At 36.5% G+C, this 17601-nt stretch overlaps 1 protein-coding gene across 2 annotated transcripts; it reads right to left on the reverse strand.

The window, feature by feature from the left end:
• Window positions 1-6250: 6250 nt before the first annotated feature.
• On the reverse strand, window positions 6251-7216 carry LOC149264059 (uncharacterized). 2 transcript variants are annotated; one of them, XM_089388878.1, is made up of 3 exons: window positions 6722-7216; window positions 6530-6594; window positions 6251-6417 (listed from the first exon to the last, which is right to left on the reverse strand). In XM_089388878.1, exons 1-3 carry the CDS (start codon window positions 6918-6920, stop codon window positions 6412-6414), a joined length of 270 nt encoding a protein of 89 aa, XP_089245004.1. In that variant the 5' UTR covers window positions 6921-7216; the 3' UTR covers window positions 6251-6411. The 2 variants fall into 2 exon arrangements, with proteins under 2 accessions (XP_089245004.1, XP_089245002.1); XM_089388876.1 differs by having other exon boundaries at window positions 6251-6594.
• Window positions 7217-17601: the final 10385 nt, after the last annotated feature.

Consider the following 17601-nt stretch of genomic DNA (forward strand, 5'->3'; position numbering starts at 1 on the left):
CGATTGACATGTACTGCGAATAAGTACTATCATGGACATCTAAATGATGCGATTATAAATCACTTGGAAAACTATGGGGATGACACTATTTTCCTGAAGAACGGACCAAGACATGGAATAAGATTAAAAAAAATTCATAAATGTTGTAATCAATTAATATATTATATGTATTGTGGCATAATCCAATAGCACTACTTTGATGATGTGAATTGGAAAATTTTCATAGGTTTTTTACAGTAACAAGAAGCGATTCCATAAGACAAAAAGTAGAAGCCAACAAATTCATATATAATAGTAAGCAAAATCTAGGGTAAAAAAATTTGAATAAAGTATTGCAAAATGTGACAAAATAAAGTAGCATAGAGTGTCATAAGTGATATTGAAATTCACTTAGACATTCTGTAATCACTAAAGGTTCCAACTATTTATACATTTATCAGAACATCCGAAAAGCAACTCGAACAAGGAGCAACATAAGATTTTTAATGGAAATCTATGATGAGATGACATGTGAAACACATGAAATTAACCACCTTTTTAAAGCTATGGTTATAACCCAGACTAGAAATTTACCCTTCATATTTTTGTTTTCGATCAAATATCTTCTATTAGTTCTTTGAAATATCGTGAAAATTTTTCTTGAGGTATGCTTCTCCCCCAACCTCATTCCAACTAGATTTATTAACTAGGACAAATATACAAAAGGTCATACCAAAGTGTCAAAATTTACGATGTGTTCATAAAATAAATGCACAAAGCATCCAAAACAACCATAGAATACATATGAAAAGAACTTCCATCAAGGATTATCAGGGGGTGTGAGTGCCTATCTAGAATTAAAAAGCATTGGGTGTCTAGGGGCCCCGTAAACATGCAACACTATGTAGTCAATCTGACCCTCAATATGATCTAGTCACTTATTAGTCCATATTTGGCTCATTATAAGTAAACTTGTCTTGTCCAAAATTTCTTGTTCATTATGTTGTCAGTTAATCATAAATGTTATCACCTCATTCCAATCATCATGTCCCTATTTCCCTAGCTGCTCCAGTAGTGTGGTAACCCTCTACAACTGCTTATACAAACATTCTAAACATGGTGACACTTCCACATGTCTAGGTGATGAAATATGTTCATGATCCCATTCACCCTCAGAAATAGCCTCAACGCCCCCATCACCCTCCAATTCGCCCACCTATCTACCATGGCCAACTAGGACTTCTTGAGGTCATCCACCTTTCCCGACATGCCCCCTTCCTCTAAGTATGCCACTATATAGTCCAGACCCCAAAGAGAAATTTAATTCAACCACCTAAATGTTGTAGTTTCGTAATGGAATCCTGCTTCAAAACTCAACAAGATAAAAATTGTTAGAAATTACATATTCTTCCACCAATATCACAAAACAAGCACCCCCATGATTACAAGAGTGTCTCTTCAAAAGAGTACCTTAAGAAACTAAGGATAGCAGTAGTGAGCCTGAGACCTTAAACTACCTCTCTCAAACCTAAGGAAATATATAGATAGAAGCATGCAACAAATACCACTAAAGACGACAAGGACCATGACAAATTATTCAAAGCACAGGGATGAGGAGACCCATAAAGAACAAACAATCATGACACCCAAACTTCCATTTACAAAGGAACTCCTAGGGCCTATAGGTAGGGACATATTTCTTACTAGACTAGGAAGAGAAGAAAAGAACCACATTTTAACTCCTGCAGCGAGATAGCTTAGCAGTGCTCTTGTCCTCACCACGTCTGACCATCTAAAGGATAGTTCACCACCCTTCAGCTCATCGAGGTGCTAAACCATGCAAGTTAGAACACCATAGCAACCAAAGGACAAGCCCCTCTTGCTTGCATTATCCTTCCACTCTAAAGGAACCACTCGAATGAGCATGGATAGGTTCGCAGTCTATGCATACTCAACATTCCCCCTCCCACCTTCCAAAACTCCCATAACTAGAAAAATAATATTCTAAAAAGAAAAAGCTATCATTCAAGAAATAATCTCATTCACATGTCTCTAGAATATTTTGGGTGTCATATGCCACTTCTCTATGGCCTATGCCCACATCGATCCCCCATGTTTTCCCACACTCATCAACATAAAATTGACCCCTCATGTTAATATATATATATATATATATATATATATATATATATATATATATATATATATATATATATATATATATATATATATATATATATATATATAGATATGTAGTTAGTATATCAAAGAATTGAAAAGATTATAACTAATGATTCAAAAAAATTAATGGTATATGTATATATATACGTAAATGTATACGTATACGTATATGTATACACATACATATACATATACATATACATATACATACATACATACATACATACATACATACATACATACATACATACATACATACATACATACATACATACACCATTAATTTTTTTGAATCATTAGTTATAATTTTTTTAGTTCTTTTATATACTAACTACATAGTTGCCAATCTTCCCTTTTTGTTAATGTATTTTAAATTCTAATTCATATCAAATATTGAAGGAATTATACATCTCCATGATGCCATTGAATTAGAAAGAACAAATTAATTAAATGAGAAATATCCTTCACATTATATATTTATTGTTTACAATGAATTTCTTCTTGCCATCAATATTTTCTAGATGTATGGAATGAAATTTTATTAATAATTAAATATATTTCACATCTCCTTGATTTTATTGAGTGGAAAATAATTTTTAACAGAGGAAAAAATATTTTACATTGAATTTTTTTTCTCTTTACATATATCAAGTTGATACAAAATTCCCCATGATTTGGGTGGAAATTGATGGTTGTCCTGAATTCATTTATTATCACCATGCATTCATATGGAAACTGGCTCTCATATGCCTTTAATATGCCCACTCAGTCTGCTAATCCATCGATGTTCATGGTACTTGATCCACTCCTCCATATCCTGTGTGTGATTTCCTTGTACTTGACACTAATGCCTCATTCACTCGCCTGCTGAAGGAAAAACTTTTGTCTGTCTAAATATTTCCTGGCTATTTTGTTAACCATATTGCTCATGCTTCATCACTCACCCTATCATACTCTTATTTCCTTCCTAAATAAAATCTACCATTCTATTAGTGATCCTAAATTCCTACTCATTCTCCCACATATTACTATGGTTTAGGAGAGCAAATGTGTAAGCAATGGAGGCAATCGATGTGGTTGTCACCATCATCCCTGTGCTATATATTTTGACAAAAATCTAATCCCTTCATCCCAAATATTCGTGAAACCATACCACATAGTGTAGCTTCCATGGAAGCTGATGAATTAAGGCACTTAGGTCATGGGCATTGGGCCTCAAAAGTTTACTAGCCAGTTTGTTATGGAAGAAGAAACAAACCAAAGAAGTTACCATAAGGAAGGTTTTTAATTCCAATGAATTAGTAGTCTCTATGAATCTCTATAGGACCTTATCCACTCCTTCGACATCTCCTTCTGTCCTATCACACTCTCCCATTCCTGCACTAGCTCCCAATATGGCATAGACTCCCTTTCGATCTCACCCGCTTCGCCTGGGCCCTTCCCCTTCAATTAATATTGATGATATGAAATTGAAATGTCAAGTGAGTGGAGTAGCTAATAAGGCACAAACATAGCAATATTTGAGTTCTTATGGTTGTCTTATTGTTGAGGAGGAGGCAGAAGACTCCCTAGAATAATTGCAGCCCAACAACACACTTCATGGCTCAACAACCTCCAAAGGAAAGCATATTGTTTGAAATGTATTTTTGAATTCTTGCATTCATAGCCCTTAGGAAAAATCTCACAACATATTTTCTATTATGATAACGAGTTATGTATGCTACTATCTTTGGATTTGTCCACGAATAGATATTTCTTTGACTCTAGCTTTCAAGCAAGGACCTATTGGTTTCCCCATGGTGGGAAGTTGGTCCCAAAACTGGTTCCACCGAAAAAACCAACATTATTATGGTTGTGTAAATTTTGCACATCATTTTTTCTAATATTAAGTTCTTGACATGCTTACAAATAAAATGATATAAAATTATTTTATTTAAGGTTCACATTGAAATATTTTATATATTATGAACATCAAAATATTTATTTCTCTCTATCTCTCTCTGAATATGTATAGACATGATATTGAAATATATTAGTTGGTATGAATATTCAAATATTTTATCCAATTAATTTTAAATAAATGAATTACACACCTTGCCAATATTGAAAAGAAAAAAGAAAACAAATATTTTTTTAAAATTATTTTATATCTCTGAAATTGAAATAATATTATGTTAATTATATGGACATTATGAATATTAATTTAAACTTCATCTCAATTTCATGTTAACTAGTTAAAGAATTACACATATTCGTTGTACTAAAGAACTAAGAAGTAATTCTATTTTTAATCATTATTATTAATTTGATAGTTTTTTAATGTAAATATTTTTATTATTTTTCGATATAATGTTAAGGCACAACATATATCCATACTGTAGACCACTTATTAAAGAAAAAAAATATATTTGGTAGATTATGTTACAAATATACTCAAGTCTATTGTGATAAATTTCACTTGCTGTAATGACCCTGGTAACTTGTAAATCTGGATAATTACTGTGGTAAAAACTGTGAAGTGGTTACTCATTGTTTGAATGACATTATTAATGAAAAGTTGATTATTGAATTATGTTACATGTGTATGTTCTTGAAAATGCTGGCAGCCTCGTGAAGGAGGATTTCTATTTTTATAAATCAGTTATAAAACTGATGCAACTGCTTCTCACCCAAGGAAAAAGTCCTGGGAAGGAAAAGTCTCTGGGGGTTGTTGAGGAACAAGCAGAGAGAGGAATTCCATGAGAGAGCAGAAAAAAGAAAAAAAAGGTTAAGTCTGGTAATGACTAGATAACCTAGCACAGAGGTGCAAGAGTCTTGTTGAGGGCTGCAGGCCTGCAAGACGGCTCGGGGGGAGAATCCAGTGAAGTGGATCTCAAGGTTGGGAGGATAAGAGCAAAATCATTGCAGGTGATTCCCTGAAGAAGGCACAACGGTAGCAGATTACAGGTATGTATTCTTAAATAACTCTGACTTGAGCAGCAGGCGAAATGGCACACAGACCGGTTCAGGTATTTATGTTCTTTATCTGGTTATTTGCTGCAGTTAATTATTAATCTTGCTAGACATTAAACAGCGATAGTGGAGCTGTCATATAGGGTTAATACATATAGTCTATCTGCAGAACTGGTTTGGAATTGACATTACTGTATGAGTCACAAAGATACTTTATGGAAACCATAGAATAGGGCCGAGGGCCTTTGATAAAACAATAACTCAGTGAAAACAAAGTATCTGGAACGGCCGTAAGGGTTATGCTCATAGCTCAACCCACGGAACGTTTCACCATAGCAAGTATTATATAATTGTGTAAGATGAACGATAACTATAGCAAGTATTAAATAGCTGTGCAAAAATGATGCGTAACATTACATGCAGGTCAATAATATGAGTCTAGCATGATACAGAAACTGTGGACAGTAAACAGTATGCCTTTACTAGGCTTAAACATCATAAGTTACGTGTATAAAACCTGTGTGTGTGGCAAAGAGGGGTTCGACTTGCATTCATTAATCCGAATGCAAGCATTAACCCTACAGCCGTATTAAAGAGAGCATGAATATGGTAATAAACCGAATACTAGAACTGAACCATAAATAGCTCGACTACTGATGCATTTTAAATATATAGCTCCTTATAAAGACCTGAGCGTTATGCCATAAAGAATATCTTCAAGCTAAGGAATCGACAGTCAAACCAAGTTCGGAAACAGAACAAACCCTTACTGTGGTAAGCCATCGGTATTAACTACATACGCATGATTATGTTAAACTGTAGCAACAGACATTTGGATAAACTCCGTGAAATATCACTGGCATGCGATTAAGAACATTAAATTGAACATCATGTAAACAGATCAGCTTGGATATAGCCGGCAGTATAAAACGGAAACAACATTAATCTATTAAGAAGCCGTAACCGAGCATAAGACGTTCGACACGCAGCTAAATCATTCATAATAATTGCTTCAGGAGCCCGAAAGGGACTGTAGTCCAATAGAAATGCGTAACAGAAATAGAAACATAAGGGTTCTATTAACCATACAAAATACTGGAATATATATATGAACATTGTATTAACTGTATCAGTTCAAAACAGAGATTTGGACTCAGATCCAAGTACCATTTACCCCGATTTACAAATGGCTTGTAGCCGTAAGCATTCATAGCTAAAACCTTAGGGTTTCACGAGATACAGGTCCGGCATAGAAAGGGGCCGCCTGTAAATCGCATCAAGAAGCTTGAACAACAACATTCAGACCTGAGAATACAGGAATGTCAAGACATAAGTCTCGTCCGGCCTGTGGAGACCTCCAATCCACCTAACAATAGACATTCTCTATTTTACTACGCTTGCAAGTATGAGGACTCACCCGGAATGGCCGTGGACCAGCACACTCTCCTCGCAGGCGATAGAAGCTGTAAGGACCAAACCCTCCTGCACAAAACATAAACCATCATTATCTGTAACAGAGAACCGCAAGGTGCAATGAAATACATAATAGACGGTCGATTTGCAGGACTTTAAACCTGTGTGTTAGTATTACGAGCAGAAAGATTCATACCCGAGAGAGAGTGGTAGACCTGGAGCGGTGCGGAGGAGATTCCGCTAAGTTGAGGCTCGCTCTGGACGCAAATGAGCTGAGGCCGAAGAACTCGGGGGATTTTATGATGCCGGTCAAACCCTCGATCAATCTGAGCCCTACGATTAAACGGAATGATCACCATCGTTCGTATGGGCGGGAAGGCTGGCGCGAAAACCATAGCTGACAACCTCTGAACGTTCACATGACAATCACATGGCCTCCTTCCACCTGGCCACAGGATGGATGAGCTGGATTAACATCCGCTTTCCACCTGGTGCCGCGTTTAGTGAACAAGTTATTCAATGCAATAAGGTTGTGGCATAGTGCTGGAGTGGGTAAAGTGTAACGTAAGCATACCCGCGTGGAAACCAACCTAATGGTAAGTCATAACATGTTAATGCAGGTGAATTAAATAAATGTGCATGTTTTATAATGTTATACCATGATGCCGAATACCCTGTGATCACAGTGGCAAGTGATTTGTAAGGGTCAAGTGATAATTTTTTTTTTTATTTGGTATAAGTTAGAATGTGGTCGTGACAATGTGGTATCAGAGCAGAGGTTTCAAAACTGTGGCCTCTGGAACAGCAAGGATTATCTTATAATGTACATATAAAGACAATGCAGCTAATTGACTTTCTTGTGTATCAATTAGGAGATCCATACAGAGACAGCCATCTGCTAACAGCTAATAAGCAAGATGGAGGAAATGCCGGGAGCTGGTGGCATCCCTCAAGAAAATGCTGAGCTGTGGGTACAGCTTGGCGCTGAGACCCGCAGCACCAATTTGGCAATACTGCAAACTGTGCAAGAGTTGAAAGGTGAGATGGCGCGTCTGCGAGAGGACAATGCGCGATTAACAATGGAGCAAGAAAGAATATTGAAAAGCTTGTCAGATAAACGAAATCCACCCTTAGCCAACCACAGTGCGGAATAGCAAAGGGGAACTGAAGAACGGGATTACGCACCTGAGCTTTAAGAAGAACAGGAAGACCATTCTAATAATGTGCAAGAGCAGCAAACCTCAAAGAGACGGAAAATGGAATTACAGGGAGAATTCCGGAAAATCAAACCTCCACTGTTCGATGGAGAACAGGAAGAAGCAGCGGAGGCTTGGTCACGGGAATTCCATGACTTACGACTGGGACAGCAGTCCATGGATGAATTCATAAATCGCTTCACTTCCCTGCTTCGCTATGTGCCATACATCAAGGAGGAGAAGGCCAAGGTTCAGAGGTTCGTGAGCAGCCTACCAGCTTATATAAGGGAACGGATTGAGTTTGACAATCCCCGAACCATGGATGAGGCAATTCGGAAGGCTAGAATTTGTTACCAGCAGAACAAACAAAAAGGAGACATTCCAAACAAGAGATGGAATGAAAGAAAAGGCAACAGAGTTGCTGGAAACAACAAAGGCAGCCGTGGGAATGGCGGTAAAGGTGCTGGAAAGGGGCAGTTTAACAGAAACACAAATAAGGGCACCTTCCGGGCTAAGCCAAGCGAGAGCAGGATCAGCGAACCACCTGCTAGATCAGAGATTGAGGGAACCAGACCTCCAGTTCAGTGCTGGGGGTGTGGAGGACCGCACTACGTTAGGAAATGTCCACAGCGTAAAGAAGCTGATCAAATATCTCAAATCCATGAAGCCTCAACTGTTGGGGATGTGGCGCGCAGCGTACCAAGAATTAATGCAGCCTTAGAGGACCGGCAAGCGGAATACCAACCTTCCATGGTGGAATTCGAAGGTAAGATTTCAACCTTTCTGTAGCTATACTTATTGATCCAGGAGCTACCTTAAGTTATGTTAGTCCAAAAGTAGTGGAACATTGTAAGCTACCACTGGAAAAGTACGAAAACCCATGATTGGTCCAGTTAGCTACGGGAGCCAAAAGGCGGGTTTTAGCTAAAGTTAATAACTGTTCTTTCAGTATAGCTGGACAGCCCGTAGCAGCAGACCTGAATGTACTTCCATTAGGCTCTTATGACATTCTTATTGGTATGGATTGGTTGGAAAAGCACTGGTCATTGGTGAATTGCAAAACCAAGACCATATACTACAAGGATGATTTGGGGCAGCAGCAGGAATTGCAGGGAATTAAACATCCTGTTCAGATTCGACCTATCACTGCAACTCAGTTAAGCTAAATGTATTAGAAAAGAAATGTCAGATCTATGCCATACAAGTTGGCTGTGCAAACCAGAAAGATAAGATGTCTGCATTAGACAATATTCCAGTGGTACAGGAATTTACAGATGTTTTTCCTGAAGAGGTACCGGGGCTGCCTCCAAAGAGGGACATAGACTTCACTATAGAGCTGATACCAGGGGGCAGCGCCAGTATCGTGGGCATCCTACCGAATGAGCGTACCAGAGTTATCAGAGTTGAAAATGCAGCTCCAAGAGTTGTTGGATAAACAATACATACGTCCCAGTGTATCACCCTGGGGAGCTCCAGTATTATTTGTGAAGAAGAAGGATGGGACCCTTCGCATGTGCATAGATTACCGGTAGCTGAATAAGCTCACGGTAAAAAACAAGTACCCCTTACCCAGGATAGATGAACTCTTTGATCAAGTGAAAGGGGCAAAAGTGTTTTCCAAGATTGATCTGCGATCTGGTTATCATCAGATCAGGATTAAAGATGAGGACATTGCCAAAACTGCTTTCCGGACACGCTATGGGCACTACGAATTTGTAGTGCTACCTTTTGGTTTGACCAATGCACCTGCCACCTTCATGTGTATGATGAACAGCGTGTTTCATCGGTTTTTAGACAAATTTGTGCTGATATTTATTGACGATATTCTGATATACTCTCGCTCCCAGCAGGAACATGAAGAGCACCTTAGGTTGGTGTTGCAGACCCTTCGAGAACATCAGATATACGCTAAGTTCAGCAAATGCGATTTCTTCAAGGAGGAAATTCAGTATTTGGGACACGTGATTACTAAGGAAGGAATTGCTGTAGACCCGGAGAAGATAAAAACCGTTATGGAATGGCCCATACCCAAGGATGTTGCTAATATCAGATCCTTTATGGAATTAGCTGGTTATTACCGGAGGTTTGTGGAAGGTTTCTCTAGGATAGCCTATCCTATTACCTCCTTACAGAAAAAGGGGAAGGTATTTAGGTGGACATCAGAATGTCAGCAGAGTTTTGACCGCCTGAAGCACCTACTTACCACTACACCCATTTTGAGTATCGTTGATCCTAATAAGGATTATGTGGTATGCACTGATGCGAGCAAGGAGGGTGTGGGAGGAGTACTAATGCAGGAAGGAAAGGTAATAGCATATGAATCGAGGAAGCTGAAGGAGCATGAACAGAGATACTCTGCTTACGATCTGGAATTAACAGCTGTTATTCATGTGCTGAAAATGTGGCGGCACTACCTCTTAGGGAGGAAATTCCTGCTGTTAACAGATCATCACAGCTTGACACAATATTTCAGCCAACCTACCTTGAATGCAAGACAAGGTCGTTGGGCAGATTTTCTAAGTGGATTTGATTTCGACATAAAGCATTTAAAGGGCAGGGAAAACCGAGTGGCGGATGCATTAAGTCGGAAGATTCATTGTTTATGCGAACTTTCGGTCAGCAAATGGCAGACTTCATTAATTGAGCAAATAAAAACAGCAGCTGGTCTTGATTCTGAATACCAGCACTTAAAACAGCAAGTACAGCAATCTGATAAGGAAAAATTACAGCAAGGATACACACTGAATAGTGCTGGAATGCTGTGTTTTAATAAGAAAATGTATGTACCTGATGCAAATAACCTTAGAAGGCTGACTCTGGATGAGTTTCATGTCAGCCACTACACTGGTCATCCGGGGTACCAAAAGATGATCACTGCGCTTAAGAAGGAATACTATTGGCCAGGAATGAAGAAACAAGTAGTTGAGTACTTGGCACGGTGTTTGGAATGCCAGCAAATTAAGGCAGAGCATCAGCATCCCGCTGGACTGCTACAGCCTTTGCCCATTCCAGAGTGGAAATGGGAAACCATTTCCATGGATTTCATAACAGGGTTGCCTCGAACAAAGAAGGGCAATGACTCTATCATGGTAGTGGTTGATAAGTTAAGTAAAGCAGCGCACTTTATTCCTGTGCAGTCCACCTACAAGGCGGTGCAGATTGCTCATCTCTTCATGCAAAATGTGTTCCGATTGCATGGATTACCAAAGGTAATTATATCAGATCGCGATGTGAAATTCACCTCTACTTTTTGGAGGACATTGTTTGCCGAGTTGGGTACTCAGCTGAATTTCAGCACAGCTTATCACCCGCAGACCAATGGTCAACCGAGTGAGTGAATCAGGTGCTGGAAGATATGTTGAGGGCGTATGTAATGATGAAACCAGGTCAATGGGAAGAATATTTACATCTGGTCGAATTTGCGTATAATAATGGATATCACACTTCGACTCAGCTAAGTCCCTTTGAGGTCCTGTATGGACGAAAGTGTCGCACACCCTCAAGTTGGGGTGGACCTAAAGACAAGCTGAATTTGGGTCCGGAAATGCTTAAAGACATGGAAGACATGGTGAGAAAGGTGCGTGCAAACTTGAAAGCTGCACAAGACAGACAGAAAAGCTTTGCGGACAGGAAAAGAAGATTCACGGAATACAAAGTGGGCGACCATGTGTTTGTGAGGTTCAAACCAGAAGGAGCACCCTGCAGTGAAGTGGGTGCGCCAAGCTGGCTCCTCGATACTTTGGACCTTTTCAGGTCTTGGCTAGAGTAGGGCCAGTGGCCTACCAACTTGCCATGCCAAGTCACATTAGGATTCACAATGTGTTCCATGTGTCTGTCCTAAAGAAATATGTATATGACTCTAAACATGTTATTCGATGGCAAGATGTGCGAGTAAGAATTAATCCGGTTGTTTGATTAAGCAGCTATATTTTGTAAGAAACTGATTAAAGGTATTGGTGGTTTGCAGGTCGAACCGGAAGGCGAGGTCCTGGTCGAACCGCAGAGCATTCTCGACCGGAGAGAAGTGCGGCTGCGGAAATGGGTTATTACCCAAGTTAGAGTGCTGTGGCAGCACTATGGGCCTGAGGAGGCTACATGGGAAGACGGCAAACTCATTAGAAAAACTTACCCACATTTATTTAATGAGAGAAGACATCGGGACGATGTCCAATCTCAGGGGGGGAAGATGTAATGACCCTGGTAACTTGTAAATCTGGATAATTACTGTGGTAAAAACTGTGAAGTGGTTACTAATTGTTTGAATGAAATTATTAATGAAAAGTTGATTATTGAATTATGTTACATGTGTATGTTCTTGAAAATGCTGGCAGCCTCGTGAAGGAGGATTTCTATTTTTAGTGAATCAGTTATAAAACTGATGCAACTGCTTCTCACCCAAGGAAAAAGTCCTGGGAAGGAAAAGTCTCTGGGGGTTGTTGAGGAACAAGCAGAGAGAGGAATTCCATGAGAGAGCAGAAAAAAGAAAAAAAAGGTTAAGTCTGGTAATGACCAGATAACCTAGCACAGAGGTGCAAGAGTCTTGTTGAGGGCTGCAGGCCTACAAGACGGCTCGGGGGGAGAATCCAGTGAAGTGGATCTCAAGGTTGGGAGGATAAGAGCAAAATCATTGCAGGTGACTCCCTGAAGAAGGCACAACGGTAGCAGATTATAGGTATGTATTCTTAAATAACTCTGACTTGAGCAGCAGGCGAAATGGCACACAGACCGGTTCAGGTATTTATGTTCTTTATCTGGTTATTTGCTGCAGTTAATTATTAATCTTGCTAGACATTAAACAGTGATAGTGGAGCTGTCATATAGGGTTAATACATATAGTCTATCTGCAGAACTGGTTTGGAATTGACATTACTGTATGAGTCACAAAGATACTTTATGGAAACCATAGAATAGGGCCGAGGGCCTTTGATAAAACAATAACTCAGTGAAAACAAAGTATCTGGAACGGCCGTAAGGGTTATGCTCATAGCTCAACCCACGGAACGTTTCACCATAGCAAGTATTATATAATTGTGTAAGATGAACGATAACTATAGCAAGTATTAAATAGCCGTGCAAAAATGATGCGTAACATTACATGCAGGTCAATAATATGAGTCTAGCATGATACAGAAACTGTGGACAGTAAACAGTATGCCTTTACTAGGCTTAAACATCATAAGTTACGTGTATAAAACCTGTGTGTGTGGCAAAGAGGGGTTCGACTTGCATTCATTAATCCGAATGCAAGCATTAACCCTACAGCCGTATTAAAGAGAGCATGAATATGGTAATAAACCGAATACTAGAACTGAACCATAAATAGCTCGACTACTGATGCATTTTAAATATATAGCTCCTTATAAAGACCTGAGCGTTATGCCATAAAGAATATCTTCAAGCTAAGGAATCGACAGTCAAACCAAGTTCGGAAACAGAACAAACCCTTACTGTGGTAAGCCATCGGTATTAACTACATACGCATGATTATGTTAAACTGTAGCAACAGACATTTGGATAAACTCCGTGAAATATCACTGGCATGCGATTAAGAACATTAAATTGAACATCATGTAAACAGATCAGCTTGGATATAGCCAACAGTATAAAACGGAAACAACATTAATCTATTAAGAAGCCGTAACCGAGCATAAGACGTTCGACACGCAGCTAAATCATTCATAATAATTGCTTCAGGAGCCCGAAAGGGACTGTAGTCCAATAGAAATGCGTAACAGAAATAGAAACATAAGGGTTCTATTAACCATACAAAATACTGGAATATATATATGAACACTGTATTAACTGTATCAGTTCAAAACAGAGATTTGGACTCAGATCCAAGTACCATTTACCCCGATTTACAAATGGCTTGTAGCCGTAAGCATTCATAGCTAAAACCTTAGGGTTTCACGAGATACAGGTCCGGCATAGAAAGGGGCCGCCTGTAAATCGCATCAAGAAGCTTGAACAACAACATTTAGACCTGAGAATACAGGAATGTCAAGACATAAGTCTCGTCCGGCCTGTGGAGACTTCCAATCCACCTAACAATAGACATTCTCTATTTTACTATGCTTGCAAGTATGAGGACTCACCCGGAATGGCCGTGGACCAGCACACTCTCCTCGCAGGCGATAGAAGCTGTAAGGACCAAACCCTCCTGCACAAAACATAAACCATCATTATCTGTAGCAGAGAACCGCAAGGTGCAATGAAATACATAATAGACGGTCGATTTGTAGGACTTTAAACCTGTGCGTTAGTATTACGAGCAGAAAGATTCATACCTGAGAGAGAGTGGTAGACCTGGAGTGGTGCGGAGGAGATTCCACTAAGTTGAGGCTCGCTCTGGACGCAAATGAGCTGAGGCCGAAGAACTCGGGGGATTTTATGATGCCGGTCAAACCCTCGATCAATCTGAGCCCTACGATTAAACGGAATGATCACCATCGTTCGTATGGGCGGGAAGGCTGGCGCGAAAACCATAGCTGACAACCTCTGAACGTTCACATGACAATCACATGGCCTCCTTCCACCTGGCCACAGGATGGATGAGCTGGATTAACATCCGCTTTCCACCTGGTGCCGCGTTTAGTGAACAAGTTATTCAATGCAATAAGGTTGTGGCATAGTGCTGGAGTGGGTAAAGTGTAACGTAAGCATACCCGCGTGGAAACCAACCTAATGGTAAGTCATAACATGTTAATGCAGGTGAATTAAATAAATGTGCATGTTTTATAATGTTATACCATGATGCCGAATACCCTGTGATCACAGTGGCAAGTGATTTGTAAGGGTCAAGTGATAATTTTTTTTTTTATTTGGTATAAGTTAGAATGTGGTCGTGACACTTGCCAACCATCAATTAATTTAGGTAATAAATAACTATTTATATGGCAATATATTATCCATTAACACATTCAAAATAAATTGTAATTTGACAAATACATGTTTTGATATTTTTTTCTAGCATTTTTTTAAATCAATTTTGCTTGAAATATCAATAAAGTTTTATAGAATACTAATGGTTTTAATTCATTTATATGTTCAAAGTTTCATTTTAAAATACAATAAATCTCAATCTTACTTACGAATATATGATCTAATTTAAAAAAAAATAGAAAAAAACTAATAATAATCTGAATTAATTTATAAACTTTGATAAACATAAGCTATAAAAAAAATTATTATTAAAACAAACGTTATATTAAATAATTGAATCACTATTATAAATATTAACTTGATGTTTTGAATATTGAAAATAATATATTTCAAACTCTAAAGAAAAAGTAAAATTGTCCTTTCACATGGAGAGGATATCATAAGATAATGGCATAATACTATACAATTTTTTTAATTGTTATTATTATAAATATATTTCCTTTTTAAGTTTATTATGAGCTAGAAGATATATTGAAATTTTATAAGTTTCTTGATCTTTCCTCGTGTTCGATAAATTTAGAGTTAATATGGATTTATGATGGTTATAAATATACCATGTGTCAATTTCATTTCAAGCACAAAATGTTTCATACATTGTCATATTGTACAATATACTATTAAAATGTTTTAGCCAAACATATATATTTATTAGAGGTGCAAACGTTCTTTCAAATTTTATTATTTCCAAAGCATGATAGATTCATTTGATATGGATTTTCCATCTTTCCCAAAATGACATGTTAGCTCAATATTGAGCATGGAAAGAATCATAAATTTTCCACATACTTCTTCCAATAATTCTATATATATATATATATATATATATATATATATATATATTTCAAATGACTAAATTAGATATCTTTTTACATTAAAAATAAAAAAGAAAAATACATATATTTTTCTTTTCAAATTTACTATTTTATACCTATGTAATACATACCAAATTATATATTTTACTTATGGTTATCATTAAAAAAAATATTACTAGGTTAAGTGTCAACTTTATATCAAAGCACAAAAAACTATACATTTCCTTTATATTGGAAGAAAGAAAATAGTTATGAATGAAACATTTTTTTGGCTTTTAATATTTTGTTTTCTCTCATGTCAAATTACATTATTGAAAATAAATATTCAAAAATTGTATTTAAAGTTCTTTTAAATAGTGGGAAAGCTTACCATTACTTAGTTGTTAAACTAAGATTAGGAACAACCATCACAGATTACTATCTCTTAATACTACTATCTATTAATTCAGATTTACTCATCATTATTCATGGAAAGCCACATCACCTATAATTATATTGATGGTGGTTAGTAAGGCCGCATACCTTCTTTATAGTTATCATTAAAATATTTTTTTATTATTGCTAATATTTCTTTAAATATTATATCTTAAATTTAATTATTGTCCTAATTGGTTAAGTTATAAAAAATATTCTATATAACATAAAAACACTAAAATTAATTTTATGTTATAAATAATTTCTTTTATTATGATTTTAGCGTCTAAAAGAAACTAAATATAAGTAAATTTTATTTCATCAAACTATTTTTACTATGTTTTTATTTTGTAAAAGAAAATAATAATTCACTATTCAACATTAAATATATATTTCAAACATTAACGATTATCATTTATCATTTTTAAGGTCAAAAAATCATATCAAAATTTTGATTTTGTTAGAAAAAATAATTTAAATGTAAAAATAAATATCATGTTATTAGTATGAAATATTTATATATATCTTTAAATTTGAGCATAGCTAAGATGTAAAAATGGAATGCAATGTTTTCAATTCCCTATTTTTGTGAATATACAATCATTATGTTTGTGGAAGATAAAATGTTATCATAAAATTATGTAAATCTTATCATTCAACTTTTTGGCAGCTGTATATGAAATGCAAACAAAATTACCATATATTTTTCTCCTATTTTAAATTAAAAATATTTTTCTATCATATAAAGTTTTAATATTATTCTATGTTATCTGATATTCTGTTTTAACTTTTCAACATATTTTTTAAAATATATTTTAATTTATAAATTCTTACTTTACTTGTAGCGTTTTAAAAATATTACCATGTAATAAAGGCATATTAATAATAATAATTAAAAAAACAAAAAAACTCCAAAATAATTGAAATCCAAATATGAAAGAAGTTAACAGTTACCTAATTTTCTTTGCTTAGAAACCCACATAACAAAAATTGTAAGTTCTTTTTTGAGATAATTAACCACCACATCAATTAGCTTAGAATAAAGATGAGTTGGCTGAAAAAGCTTATCCATTGGAAGAAGTGGCAATAAGAGCCCTCCCTAAAATAGAAATAATTATGATCAATTAATGCCTAAGAAGTTGGAGTGAAAGACGTGCTAAAAGTATATATGTTGATATGGAAAAAAGCCAAAGAAAACTAAAGAGGTATAGAGAATGAGGCATATTTTTTTTCTGTTTTATGTTAAAGGAAAAGGAGGTGGAAGCAGTGATCAAATTTGAAGGGCAGGTCTTAATTTCATTTAGAAGGGCACACATCTAGGTCGCACTTCTATAATGAAAAGCATAAAAAAAAGAAATTCAATTGACTATAGTAGATTATTTTCAAATTTTTTTTTTATTTTTTCAGAAACAAAAAGATACCACTACGTCAAAGGCTGCATTCGTAAATGAATTACTCTTATTGATATATTGTGAAAATTTTATATAATATTTCTGAGTGAAAGGAGATGAATAAACTAATGGGTATATATCAAACTATGAATCGAACTAAATTCCGTCTCATTATATTGTTACAATCTCAATTTAATGGAATAGATTGAAATCACCCCTATTCAGAGATTATGCGAGATGCACGATATAGTCATTGTAAATGGCTAGTTGCCAGGACCAACTATTTTTTAAGCAACGGGAACCCACTATTCACTAGTTTGT

This window comes from Pinus tabuliformis, chromosome 6 (genome assembly GCF_031772625.1).
Source record: "Pinus tabuliformis cultivar Carrire ecotype Pingquan chromosome 6, CPIR1, whole genome shotgun sequence".
NCBI classification, from domain to species: domain Eukaryota; kingdom Viridiplantae; phylum Streptophyta; class Pinopsida; order Pinales; family Pinaceae; genus Pinus; species Pinus tabuliformis.

Excerpts from the sequence above, each read along its gene's own strand:
- LOC149264059 (XM_089388876.1), bottom strand. The coding sequence starts at position 6,920 with ATGGTTTTCGCGCCAGCCTTCCCGCCCATACGAACGATGGTGATCATT. Across the intron at positions 6,595-6,721 it reads GGTCTACCACTCTCTCTCGG|GAGGGTTTGGTCCTTACAGC; the intron begins GTATGAATCTTT and ends TGTTTTGTGCAG.